The sequence below is a fragment of the Plectropomus leopardus genome, chromosome 1 (assembly GCF_008729295.1).
Source record: "Plectropomus leopardus isolate mb chromosome 1, YSFRI_Pleo_2.0, whole genome shotgun sequence".
NCBI classification, from domain to species: domain Eukaryota; kingdom Metazoa; phylum Chordata; class Actinopteri; order Perciformes; family Serranidae; genus Plectropomus; species Plectropomus leopardus.
In genome coordinates, this window is record NC_056463.1 from 8,472,320 (window position 1) to 8,486,680 (window position 14,361).

The following is a 14,361-nucleotide window of genomic DNA, read 5'->3' on the forward strand; positions in this document are numbered from 1 at the left end:
AAGACAGGCTGGACTGTGCAGGTCTGGTGGGTCAGGATAAGCGATCCAAATACCAGGCTAATGTGTACAACGGGGATCAATGCACACAACATGACAAAAGCATGCGATACATGCAAAGCTGTACACAGAATGAAGACATGATGCAGTGGGACATGTATGTTAAGTCCAACAACTCAAATTACTCTTGCTATGATGTGTATTATATACAAATGTCATATTTTAGTGCATATTTTGCATATTTGTGATGTTCAGAAATGCATTTTTTAATTTTTTCTTTGATTTATGTGACACTGGACCACAATACCAAAAATATTTTACAGTTTCTTGATAGAGTTTTTTGGATACCGATATAAGGATCGTAAATGCCTGTGATATTTCCAAAAATCCATGCTGCAAACTGATAGCATGTAATTTATCAATGAACTTTATTTGTTTTACAAATGATTTATCATAGGCTATACCATAAACCAATAAAAGCAATAATTTCAAATCCATTTAAGGTTAGCAGTGTGCAGCTGTTAATTGTTTGTTATGTTTGGTTTTTTTGGCTTGTTTGCTTGTTTTTTAATGCAATGGCATCGAGTTGGTACTCTGCATAGATTGATGAGCAAGTTCAAGAATAGGAGTGGTATTGGTAAAAGAAAAAAAATAGTATCAGGACATCTCATGTTCTTGAATTACATATTGTCAAACACTTACTATAGTATGTACAGAAATGTCAACTTTCGTCTGTATCCATTTTTTATATCTATATATATATATATTTTTTATATTTGTATATCAATGCTATTTCATTTCAATTTGTTTCAGTATGTAAAGATTTTGTTTTGTTATTTTTTTTGCTATTAGTAAGTAGTTGTGTGATGGTGTGCTAATGCATATTTGACTGAGAATAAGTATATTCAATTACACATGTGAGAGCCACAGCTGGAACAAAGCTGGAAGAGTGTATTGTACATCTCAATTACATGCAAAATGCCACTTGTTAAGCATATAGGTATAATCACACAAGATACTGCTTGTATGGTTTCTTTACGGATGGTATAAATGCGAGGTCATCAAAACAAAAGCATAAATTTTTTTTATGCTTTTTATGCTTTATATAAGTTTTTCGCTTTTGTCTGAGACAACATTTGGCATTAGGCTCTGTGGTATCAAGGTACTACAGTACAGAGTGCTGCAGGGTTTATAGTTAACATTACCCTGGTTCCCTGGACAAAACGCCAATGGGATTGATTGTTCTGTTGGATTTTGACGTCTAGGAGAAAATATGCTGTGTGGACATAAAAGGTTTATGATACCTACATGTTTTGTTCAGCAAGATAATCTGAACGAATGGAGATCAGTTTTATGATTTTTGAATTGTAAACGCAATCGCCAGAAGTAAAAAGCTAATGTAAGGCTAATAACAGACTACATCACGGTCAAAAAAATAGATACCAACCAGCATATTTGGCATTTGATCCTTTTTTCAGAAAACAAAACTGTAAAGTTAAAGTTATTTGTCCCTTTGGAGAAAATCTGCAGTTGCTGCAAATGAACTGAAGAAGAAACGCGCTGCAGCCAGGTGCTGTAAAAATAAATAATGAAGCCTACTAATGTATAACAATTTACTACGGGCAAGTTCAACACAGCCATGTTTCTCCATGCACCGATAGAGTAAGCTGCTGATTCATAAAACCACAAGCTATTGTAGGTTTAAATAATGTAGGTGCAGATTTCCCTCCAGCAGTCTGTGCCCACAACAGCAACCTTGTAACAATGTGTCAGCATGTTTCATCAAGTTCAGCCTTTCACTCAAGACCATGTTAAAGCCAGTTACAACACAATGAATAAACAATTTAAGACTTCAAATAAAAGTACAAGCATCTGAGGGTAGCCAGATTTTTCACTGAAAATCTTGTGTTGCGTGAAAGAGACACATATTGACGACCTCTGAAACAGAGACTTTATCTGTATTTACAAGCTTTCGAAATTTTCTGTATCAGTAATCAAATTCAACGCATTTCACAAAACCTGCTGAAACCCTATACGACAAGCACTTCATTTTATCTTTCCCTAGTAAGGTTTGTGCTACCCCTCTAAAACCTTTTTTAAATGTTCCTTATTTTCACAAAAAATGGATACAAGGTCGTCATATCCATTTTAGTAAGGCGTAGCTACAGCTACATTTTACCTTGAGCCTCTCAAAAAGCCTTCTCCATCGATCTGGAAAGATCTGAAAGAGGCACAGCTGCATAAACAATCCTCTCAAGTCTTTAGAGGGTTCTGAAATATTAACAAAAGAGCTTGCAGGTACATCATTTTGCAGCAGCAGCTATGGCAGCAGAGGGAAAATGTGTTTGAGTCCTATTATAAATCACAAAATACAGCAACAACATTGCACATCCAGGCCTGGCTTGTCCCCCAGGCAACCTGACAGCAAAATCCCGTCTTTACAGATGGCTCTCAGAAAGGATCTGTACATGTGTATGTGGGAGAACGCTTTGTGTGTGTAATTCTGTTTTATTAATAAACATATAGTAATCAGACCCTGTGCCTAGCATTATCACTCTTTTGCAGGTCCATTTATACGTGCGTGTGTGCATACGAATGCAGAGGAAAGAGCTGATAAAAAAGAAAGAAAAAAATTCCTGACTCGGCTCAGGCTAATTTCATCCACTCCACTTCCCCTTACATGAAAGAAATAGGACTTACAGATCTTGTGTTTCCCTTTCATGGGGAATTTCACCAGCAGCTCCTGGGGGTTGGTGCAGATGAAGACGAATGGGGAGGCAGACTCCTCACAGGTATCAGGGAACTGCAGGAGAATGGCAAAGGAAGAAAAGGACAGTTTAGCATCAGCTTACACAGATCTAGCATGGCCATATTGTGCGCAGAAGATGTTAAATCTCGCCGGTATCACTGTCATGAATCATTCAGTGAGCGTCTCTGTTTATACTCCTACATCAAGTGAAATGTCCTCCATGCCTGATGTAATACTACATGCCCTGACAGCAACTAATAGTTATGAGTCTCTCTGGGTTTTATGCGCTATAATTGCACAACTAATGATGCAGTTGGTAATGAGAGCAGTTGAACCACTTGTGAGCAGCAGGGATGAGAACATTTTTTATTACAGCCAGCACAAAAATTCAAGAAATCCAACGGCTCAGTGCTGCACAAACTTCATATAGCATATACTCATTTTAGGAAGACACGAATGTATAATAAGATACTGCCTAAGCGTTTTAAACACAGTCAAATAAGGCTACAACTATGAATTATTTTCGTAGTCGTTTATTTTCTAGATTAATCGACTAGCTCTCCCATGAAGGAGATGCTTTGTTTAGTTAGTTAGTTAGTTAGAGGTTTATTTCGAAAATGGCAAACAAAATAAGACAACAAAAATAAAATACAAGCAAGAAAAAAACAACAGAATGCCCATAGGACATATTCACTAAACAAACATAAGTATTTCATGTCTGAAAAGTAGTAAGAGGAAGCGAATACTTATGAAATCCTATCCCTTTAGCAATACTAGAGTAAATAGCTGTTTAGATTTCCAAGATCCTGTGAATGAACCCAAGACAAGAGGATGATGTGACAAAGGAAATTTCAAAGCTTTTTTAATGTTTTATAACCTTATATGCTTTTCTATAACCCTATTATGAAAAAATATTATGATAAAGAGCTGCAGGAGGTGACTACTATATGTACTTATTTTGTTTATGGGTGAACTGTTCCTTTAAGATAATGTCCTTAGCTGTCTTTGTTTGTCCACAATCCAAAGATATTCAGTTTACTGTCATAGAGGAGTAAAGAAACAAAAAAAAAAGTCACATTTAAGAAGCTGGAATCGGAGAATTTGGACTTTTCTTCACTAAGAAATTACTCAAATCAATTAATCGATTACCAGTTTAGTTGACAGTTAATTTACTAGTTGACAACTAATCAATGAATTGCTTGACAGTTTCAGCTCTACAGTCAAATAGACAAGAATCCCAAAACTGTTACGACCATGTGTGCAATATTTATGTGCTCGTCTGGTAATTACACACAGAACTGTTAACTTACAACATGTCATAATTTATTAAAGACATACTTCTAAATCCACAGAAATGCATCACATTTAACCACGGCCATGACATATTTATGTCGACCATATAACATGCCAAACCTCATCCCTATGACAGAGAGGATGTTTTACAGCACATAATTGACAGCAGCCCACAGTATACTGAGGCCTGGAGACAAGAGAAAACCTCTCTCCCCCGGTGTTATTGATTGGTCTCTCAGGTGAGAGCAGGGAATTGACTGACACAGTGACAAAGGAGTCATCTTTCCCATAACTGGCAGCCAACGGCTCTCAGCTCATCCAATTTCCTCCGGCGCTATCAGATAGTGCCCATGATTGCATCTAGCCAGCCAGGAAGCAGCTCTTTTCATGACAGCATGCTTTTTCCTCTCCCTGCTCTTATTCACAGTCTCTCTATCTCCCTCAAAGGAGCACTGAAGGTTGTGACAAATTTGGGGCTTTTAAGGGAAATCAACAGAGTCTGCAGCCCATCTGTATGGTCCCTGACAAACTGGGGAGAGATGATAGAGATGTTTATTTCAGATTACGGTCCATGTCGACTTGAGTGTAATACACCGGTGAATGATAAAATATGTAAACACTCAAAGTTGTTAGACATTGATGGGGTCTGTAAAAGAGCCCCTTGATTCCTTCTTCCAAACTGCACAGTGATTTCAATTAAATTATGTCTCCCAGTCAAGCCTGCCGTCTCCAGGATAAAACATTTCCCCAACAGTCCTCCAACAAAACTATGTGTGATTTATTAAGGGTTAAACAAGATGATGTCCAGAGATGTAGTGTTGGGATGGGATAATGTTGGCAATGTTCCATATTTTCTATTGTCGGCAAATGGCAAGAAAAGATTAAAGGTGCCATGTGGAGTTTTCTTGTAAACAAACAACGTTCCTGTTTACATTAAACCATTGTGTGAAGTGTGAAACCATTGGCAGGAATGTACATCACGTCTACCACATGCTAATGCACATTCATGTTCGTTCACAGGGAGCCACGCAGAGAAAAAAAAGAAGCTCCATGGCACCAATAATGGTAAAGAGCTTCACGGTGTAACTATAAAACCAACAATGAAATTATCTTACTGCCCTACTGTTAGCAATAAGCCTGATATAGCTTTAGAGTTGAAACAATTAGTCTACTTAGCCAATCAATATAAAAGTAATAATCAATAATGTTTTGATGAAATTATAATCAATTAATATTTTGGAAAAACAGCACATATATATGGCAACAGTGTTGGACTGGATGATGTTTTCTTTTATTGTGATGAGCATGAGCAGTATAGTTCCCCAAACACACCGTTCTGGTGCCTACAATATTTGGTAATGCACTAAATGTGTATTTATCTGCAGTTAAAAATAGTCCTCAAGAAGTGTACTCCTGTTGAAATAAATAACCTGAATGTGAGCAATTTCTTTTAAAGATTTAAGTTTGAAAGAAACAGTGTTTTTCTCAAGATTTAGTGGCATGTAGTGGTGAGGATTATAGATTACAAGAAACTGAATCTTCTCTTTCCTTCAGTGTTCATTGTGCAGGAGGTTTTTTACCAAGAGCAAAATTATCCGCAGAGGTCTCTGCCTCTCCAAAACAAGCAGACCAGGTGATTTAAACCAGTAAAAACACTGACTAAAGCAGTTTCATATTAGGAAAAGAGTGTTTTTCAGAGTGCGCGGGCTGCTAACCACAGTAGCTGATGTGAAAACGCAAATGACTCTATCTAGAGCTAGTGTTTAGTTTGTCCATTCTGGGTCACTGTAGAAACATTATTTAAATTACTGTTTATAAACTATATATTGTGTGTTTGGTTGTGTGTTTATTATATTTAATATTTATGAATTTGCATGTATGTGTAGGCTATACAGGTAAATTTGTGGGATGTATAGTATGCACAGTATATGTATGTTTATAAATTATGCATATATATGTTTAGATAAGTACATGGATATGTGTGTATGTTTGGATGTATGTGATTCTGTGTGTGTAAATATGTAAGTGTATGCATATATAAGGGGTAGGAAATAATAAGCTTATACTTCCTACTCCTTTTTGAACATGTAAGATGCAATTTCTTGTTGCTTATTTGAATCTATTCATTGAGTATAGATTATTCTGCTCAATCTGAGATAATGAAAAAACAACTATTCTTATTTTCAGGTGATTATAAACAAAGGAAAATATACTTATTGTACTGTATTTCTGCCAATATATCCTCCTGAATGCAACACACTGGACCTTTAAGTGGGATTCATTGGTTTTGTTGACAGTGAGAAAAATAGACAATCACTGTCTATCACAGTCCATACAGCCATTTTCAGTTCACAACAACCGAGGAACTAGTTTCCCACTGTAGCGATTAACATCGATCAGATCAGAGAGAAGGAATACCTTCTTTTATCAAGTGGCCAGAGGGGACATGCATTACCAGCTACAATGTAAAGATCGATCCAGTGAACTGTTAAGCCCATGCAGAGCTTCTCAAACGGCTTACTAAGGCGAACGGCCTAATTGCACCTTCCTTTAAATGTCTTTGGATTTAAGTGTCACTCTAAGTGCCTCACAGAGTGATTTAGCATTGTGCTCAGTGAGTACTTTTAAATAGCTATTAGTTAATGTCATTCATTATTAGATTTATACAAAATCCTGCATAATTCTATGGTTTATTAGTGATTTGACTGGAAGTACAGTTACAGCCATGCGACTAAATAACAACAGGCTGGTGTAAACAGGTTGCCTGGGTCCAGACCTTGGAATTCGCCCACTCCACCAAGTTGACTGATTCGTCTGTCACTGTGACATGAAACAGCAGTTTCCCAGGTGAAATAATGTTTATTAAACATGTACATTATCATAAGCCTCTTTCAAACATGCACCCCGTTATGCTAATCTGCAATTTACCATTTCAGTCTCATATCTGAAGAAACACCCTGGTCATTAAAAAGTCAAAACAGCAATGGCCTCCTTTAACCCTTGCATCAAAATGTGTCTTGTATCCAGATTGTATCTGTGATTTAACCTGATTATATTTGCACCTAATATTAATGTGTGTCTCCAAGGTCCACATTGAGGTCCGACTGAGACCTGCTTGAGATCGGATCACTCTGTCCAATTTACAAAGTTTTACTTTTATGCTTTTGTCACGCTAAATTAAAAGCAGACACTTGGTCTTTTCATGACTCCATGAGTTTCTTGATTATCCATGAGCTTTCTTGCTGTTTTCTTGTTAGCAGTTAAGCTGGCTGTCTAATCGTTGCTACCTTGCTGGTTTTGTTTTCCTCTATTCATGTTTTGTAGCAAAGGTAGCCAGCTATCCAGGCAACTGTCAAACTAGTTTATACTAATATTTTTCTTAAAGTGACAGTGTAGGATTGTGATCATTCTTCTGTCTGACATCAAACTCAAACATTGGTTATTTGGGGACAAACCTACGCCGTAGTACAAGTGCAAATTTACATCCCCGTAGAGCTTCTATGTGACTACAAATGCATCTGCATTTACGCTTGTGTTCACTTCGGTCACATTTCATCCTTTACAACCTCAGGAGGTGGTTTGGCCAGTCAGATCACAATCCGTCCTCAGTGCGTTTGCAGTGTAATTAAACGATGACAAAGACAGCAGTTTAAAATGCCGAACTATATATTAAACTTTTACAAAAACACATTCATTTCGTCCTCCACAAGATACAAAACAGCATGAGTCATTTTGACTTCAGGACCAGGATACTGCAACCTGACTATTTATTTACTGTTTGAAATGGGCTACTTCTATGTGGCTGTGTTACAGTTTTTCTTTTTTTAACTAGCCTAATTTTATCTGGTTCTATTAAGTGGAACTATTGTCTTTATTACTTTTATTATTTATGGAATTAATGAAGTTAGGCACGTCAAGAGTCCAAAACAAATCTCCCGGTTGGACAGTACTATTCCTTACCTTATACCTTTACTTTCATGTGGTAAAGCACTACCTGACTGCAATCAAATAACCCAAACTGCATTTTAATGCAACGTGTAAAGGGGTGAGTATTATGAGTTCTGACCTGTAACATTTACATATCACTCAACACTTTCAGCAAGGAACAAATCAGAATTTAACACCATCAGATGAACATAAAGGCTGCACAAAAGTTAAAAATGCATGGAGAGAAACCAAAAATGTGTACTTTGTTCTCAGGTCACTGATAAATTTTATATCTAAACTATCATCTCATGCACAAAACCAGTTGAATACAGTAGAAAACACAGGGAAAAAGCCAATATCTCCTCATATCAGTTTTCACAAACTCCCCTTTCTGGAGCCACTGGAGCAGAAGAGGTTACAGTAAAACCCTTTTACAACCACAGTAATAATCAGACCAGCGTTCATGCCAGATATTGAATAAATAAATATCTAACAAAATATTTTATGCAGCATATGAGCATCTCAAGAATGAAATGAAAGTCCCAACTTGTCGTCATTCGGTGCCTGTGCATGTTGCACTTCATAAAACAAGCAGCAGAATTTGCTCCCTTAAGTTAAAAAGTGAGATTTGTGTAGATTCACTGTGAGAGGAGTTGGTGAGCATCCATCATGCTCAACAAGACTCTGACGGCAAAATAGGTTTTTACAATTCATCAGTGATGCAGCCTGTGTAAGGACAAAAAACATCTTCCTTGCTATCATGACGCTTTTCATTTGCTGCTCTCTATTATACTCTCTTTGGTACACCAGGTGTTAAATATCACACCTTCAATATAAAAAAACACCTACAGTGTGTCTGAATGACAAAAAGCCATAATTTTAACAGCTTGATGAAGCCAGCTACGTTACGTATTCCATGTCTGAAAAATGCTTGTGTGTGTGCATAAATGGTTTTCCTGCAGCCCCAGAAAAAACAAAAAGAAAAATTTAACCAGCTTCAAATATGATGAGAGTATTCCTATGATCTAAGAGCAATCGTGTGAGAAGTGCTGAAAAAGAAAATGTATCAAAACTAAGAAGAGAAGACAGAAGCAGTGATTAAAGTGTGAATACGAAGGAGAAAAGTAAAACTTCTTGAAAGCCTCATATGGGATCATTATAAAAAAATCTCACATTACACAAGATGGCTGTATTGTCTGAGGTACTCAAGGAAACAAAATGGTGGTGGTCTCGCTTAATCCAGATCAAACGTGCGTCGGCGCAGCCAGAGTTCGAGTGTGTTCATGTGAAACCCTGCCAGTTGCCTGCCTCTTTCATCCTCCATTAGCTAATTAGCATTTAAAGCTGTTGAATGTGCTGCTTTGCCTCACTACCTCCCCCACCTAATTGTTTCCATTCCATGTTAATCAAAGGGGCATGAAACATTGCGGTTATGTGACAAGCAGGTTCGCAGAAGCCCTCCATATTCATCAGGAAGGATCTAATGTGGTCAGAGTGGACCTGCTTACAAATGCAATTAAAGTTGAGCTTGTTGAGAAACACAGGTTGAAAATTAGAAAATTGTTGAGAGGAATTGTGTGAAAACACTGCGGGTGGAAATGACCGTCACACTGAATTCACTTAAAGGTGATCTGAGTCGCTAGTGTGCTGCTCTATTAGCGTGAAAGGTCTTGGTTACAGCCCCAGGGCATTCTGGGTAGAGGGAGCGATGTGTTTGACATGAGAGAGATCTGAGGGAGTACGTATAGTGTGACAGGTGCATTAAAATGCCTCAGTGTGAAATGAGTCTCACTGGTTCGTTGCTTCAGGCTGATTTACTTTGAGTTAGAAGCCAGACAATTGAAACAAGGAGTCTGCAGCTTCGATTTGCTCATAAACATCGCTGACGACTGGCTCATGTTCAGCACAGAATTGCATCTTCTGCATGGCTGGATTCCAAACCGTTTTCAGGAAATAGATAGAAATACACCTAAACCTTACCAGCGTGCCAACACATGATGAATCGGGTCATCAGTCATGTGTTTTAGCCAAAGTGCATTTTTGCTTTAGTATCAACTACTGGTCAGATTATGTGTGGATGATTCACAGGATGATGAACAGGTTGACATTTTTGGAAATGTGCTTTCTTGCCTTCTTGCTAAGACTTAAATGAGAAGACTGATAACACGCTCATGTCTGTAAGGTAAACCTGACGCTATCGCCGACAGACAGTTAGCTTAGTATGCAGACTGAAAACAAGGGGGTGCAGCGAGCCCTTGGGCTTCTAAGGTTTTCATTTAACATTCAGGACTATTTGCCAATATCCGATATGCCAAAAACAATTCATTTGGTCGATAAATGATATCAATATACCAACTTTTTTCTCTGCCTAATTCTAGTTTTAATCATGTTTGTTCTGTAGTGGAATTAACATCATGTTATTCATACTCTTACAGTGATGGCCCACCAGCAGATGGAAACAAGAAATAAAATGCTTTTAAATGTATGTAATATTGAAATAAGAAAAAAATACTTCAGCCTAGGGTTAATGTTATGTACATCTTCACTTTGTCAATTAAAAAAAGAGATATCAGCAGAAATCAGTGATTCATGTTGGTCAATTCTGACATTTCATTTTAAAACCAATAACTGCTGTTACTGATGCCTCACTGATATCATCGTACATCCCAAATCACTGTGTTACATCTGGTATGTTTGTTGTTTTATCTTTACAATAACTGAAGTGTAAAAACAACACATTGTGGTTTTAATGAAAAGTTATGTGACAAGTTCTCACCTTAGCCTGGCCAACAAGCTGCTGGCAGTATCTTCAAATTAACTGTGCAGTGTCGATTTTCGCATCTATCAGCAAGAAGTCAACAAGCGCTTCCAAGATGTGAAACTATTTAGTTACAAAGTTGTAGCTATGTAAAATGCAATCCCGACATTCATTTTCTGTTCATAAACAGTACAAATATTTTGTGCTTCATTGATTATTCTGGCCAGAGAATGGAAAACCAGTTGGTGCACAAACAATTTAAACCAGGGGTGTCAAATAGGGCAGAACTGGCACGCAAAAGGGTTTAATCCAGCCCAATTACTGACTTCGCACCAATAACATTGACGCACTTGAAGGTTAAGAGGTGTCTGGTTTCAGGAGCAACTTAATTAGTGAGTAGCCCTCTTTATGTAAAATGCTCCTTCAGAGGATTTTCAACCTGACAGGAATACAGCTCTCTGAAAAAAAACAACTAATACTTATTGTGGTCATATTTAAAGAAATTGGATATTCTGTAAAATATTATTAATCAACAGCTCCAGTTCAAAAGAATCTGTATCAGACTTATATCTTAAAACAATAATAGTGGAACCCTTTTGCCAAAGAAATGTATAGAAAAATGCAGGTATAATGACCTTAAGTAGACTGACAGTGATAACACAGAGGGATATGGTTTAAATTGCACATATTTTTCTTAAGACATCTCGGGCTGTATATCATCTGTTGCAATCTGGTCTCACTTCGAACATGTCAAATACTGATGTTTAGTCAGTGGCACACAGCATCAGATCATGATACAATCACCCTTTAGCAATGGTATGACACACACAGGAAGCAGCATTTTTTGATGCATCGAGCAACTGCCGTAGTATACAGCGAGAAAGTCCACAAAGGGCTGGTGGAAGTGGAGTTAGATGGATCAAACAGACTCTCAGCACGTAGTGTTATAGTATGTTACAATAGTGACATGTGTAACCTGATGTTACAATACGTTAACCACTTACTTTTGTTGCCGAAACTGAAGGAAGTACACCTAAAAAATCCTAAAAATCCATCCTTGTTTTACATTTAGGGCCACTGATGAAGACAAAGAGTTGGGAGTGAGAATATTTTGTCTGTTGAGTAAACAGATGGACATTTTTACAATATTCTTGTACTTCTCTACGCTAAAGAAAGGGAAAAAATTGAGGTGTTGTTAATTATAGGTTATTATGCAATGGTCTTACTGCTTCAGCCCACTTGAGAACAAATTGGGCTGTATGTGGCTCATGAGATATTATGAGTTTGATGCCCCTGGTTTAAACTGAAGTATATTTTATTTCCAGCTAAACGTGCTGAACTGTAACACACTAATAATAAATAAAGAAGGCAACACACTGTAAATAAGGGCTCAAAACATGATAATAACAGCCTGGCTGAATGAAACCTACATACAAAATACTTACGGGAAAAGGAAGGAGGTGAAAAATTCATACAGCTTCACAGCTTCTTCAGAGAGAGACCGTCAATTCAATAAACTGTACACTATTTAATTTGCTGGGATCAAGCCAGAGGGGATTCAACATAAAACCAACTGTAATAACATGAAATTAACAAGTTCATTGGAAAAAGTAAAAAGGGATGGCAGGGCAGAGGCTGCTGGAAGGAAGCCTTTGGCTATGAAAAATAACAGTGGCTCAGAGGGCAGCGAGAGGGCACGCTGGCCCTATTGCTCTTACCACACATCTTTATAATGAAGCATCGTGCACCGAGGGTCGGACCTCATCAGCTTTCTCCTCAACACATCATCTGCCTTCTATATGCACTGTAAAATCTGACAAGTTGATCTAAATTAAAATAATCTTGTAAATAGAGTGCCTTGAAAAAGTAAATATAATTATAAAATTAATTGATTAATTTATGTTTACTTTATAACAAGTTTACTTGAAATTTAGCTATATTTACTTATTTTGTAAAGTTTCCACTTAAAAAGGACAAATGGAATTACATCGTTGTTTCTGAGTGTTAGCAACTTCAGAAATCAAGTTAGTCTGACTTATCATTACAAAGTGGATTTTGGCAATGATGAAGTTAGGAGATCTGCAAGTTCTGTTTTCTTAACATTTTTAAGAATAAACAAATATGAGTGAATATTTTACAACTGGCAGAATACAGATATATAGCTCAATAAACTTAGTTTACTGTAGTTGGAAACATGTAGAAAGATTTATTTAATTAGAAACCAAGTACCAACTGAAGGAATTATTCTTTTTCCTTATTTTCCCGAATGAAGCGAACTTTTGAGGGACTAGTGATGAATTTTGCAATTGCATCAGAACTGCTAAAAATTTACATTAGATATGGGTCTCGTGATTGGGTGTGAACATTATTTACAGAAAAATAGACAAAGATAAGCTAGGAAAAAATAAATATTAAAAGAGGAGTCACATCACACCATTTAAAAAGTTTATCGCAAACTGTAAGCCTACAGGTTGTGTTGTCATTAGTTACAATGAGGTTGTGTTGCGATAAATGGCCAACGTTCGATACGTTCGTTACTTACCGGTATAAAAGAAACGTTGCGAGTTCAGCATCAAACTGCGTCTTTATACACTTTAAGAGCTGTCTCTAGCATTGGAAACCCACACAGATATTTACTCTAGCTTTGCTGCTTGTGACGGGAATAACAGTTATTTTCCTGGAGCTTCTGTCATCATTTAGTTTTTTTACACACTAACTAACTAATTCACTGAGACTGTGACTTCGACGCTGTATCCATTGACTCCGGTGTCATGACGAGGACTGTTTCCCCGGCGATATGCGTTTCCTCTCCACTTCTTGACCCATATCCTTAGCCCTAACCATAACCACCAAGGGGGTGTTGCACATTAACAGAGAGGAGGCACTATTTGAGGGGGGAACACATTTCGACACAACACCTGCCAGCTCAACTTCTTCATTCCTTCCTGCAGCTCACTACAGTGACTCACTGTTGCCTCTCAGGCCAGGATGCATTATTACAGAAGTGACGGTGCGTCCCTGGCTGCTTAGCAGTGGATATCTCTGCAATACAATACATCTTATATGCATCTTGGACATATTGTCAAAGGTGTGACTTCTTCATACTTATAGGGTTAGTTCATTTTTGAATGTTTTAAACTAAACTGATGCTAAAATCTTATACATAGCTCCTTTAAGTAACCAAATAAATTAAAAGTAACCCCTGTAAACATCTGGTGATTGTCAAACCCCCTCTTCACCTGGACCTTGTGAAAATCATGTTTTCATTATGTTACGTATATTGTCTTAAAAAAAAAAAAAAAAGTCAAATCAACTTGTCAGATTTTACAGTGTACTGTACAATTCATTCTTAGTACGGTCCAAAATACCACGAGTTCCTACCAACATTTGATGAAAACAACATCCATCTTAATAAAAACCAACTAATACAGAGCCAGGGTTTGACAGCAGGAACACAAACCTTTGAGTCCAAGCTTGTCAAGTAACAGCTCAACAAGCCAACACTGTTCCCTCTCCTCTCTCTACAACGTCTCTCTCTCTGGCTCTTTTCAGCTGCTGTCGGCAATTAAGGGCAGCAGAGACAAGTAATCTCCTTCTGGGCGACAGGGCCAGACCAGAACAGGCATGTGGAGTGGGC

The 14,361-nt window shown here is 37.5% G+C and overlaps 1 protein-coding gene across 1 annotated transcript in view; it reads right to left on the reverse strand.

The window, feature by feature from the left end:
• trip4 (thyroid hormone receptor interactor 4) overlaps positions 1-14,361 on the reverse strand; it is a 102,382-nt gene that overhangs the window by 59,709 nt on the left and 28,312 nt on the right. Inside the window, exon 12 of the mRNA XM_042486641.1 lies at positions 2,698-2,800. Within this exon, the coding sequence (XP_042342575.1) occupies positions 2,698-2,800 (103 nt within the window). The remainder of the gene's footprint in view (positions 1-2,697; positions 2,801-14,361) is intronic.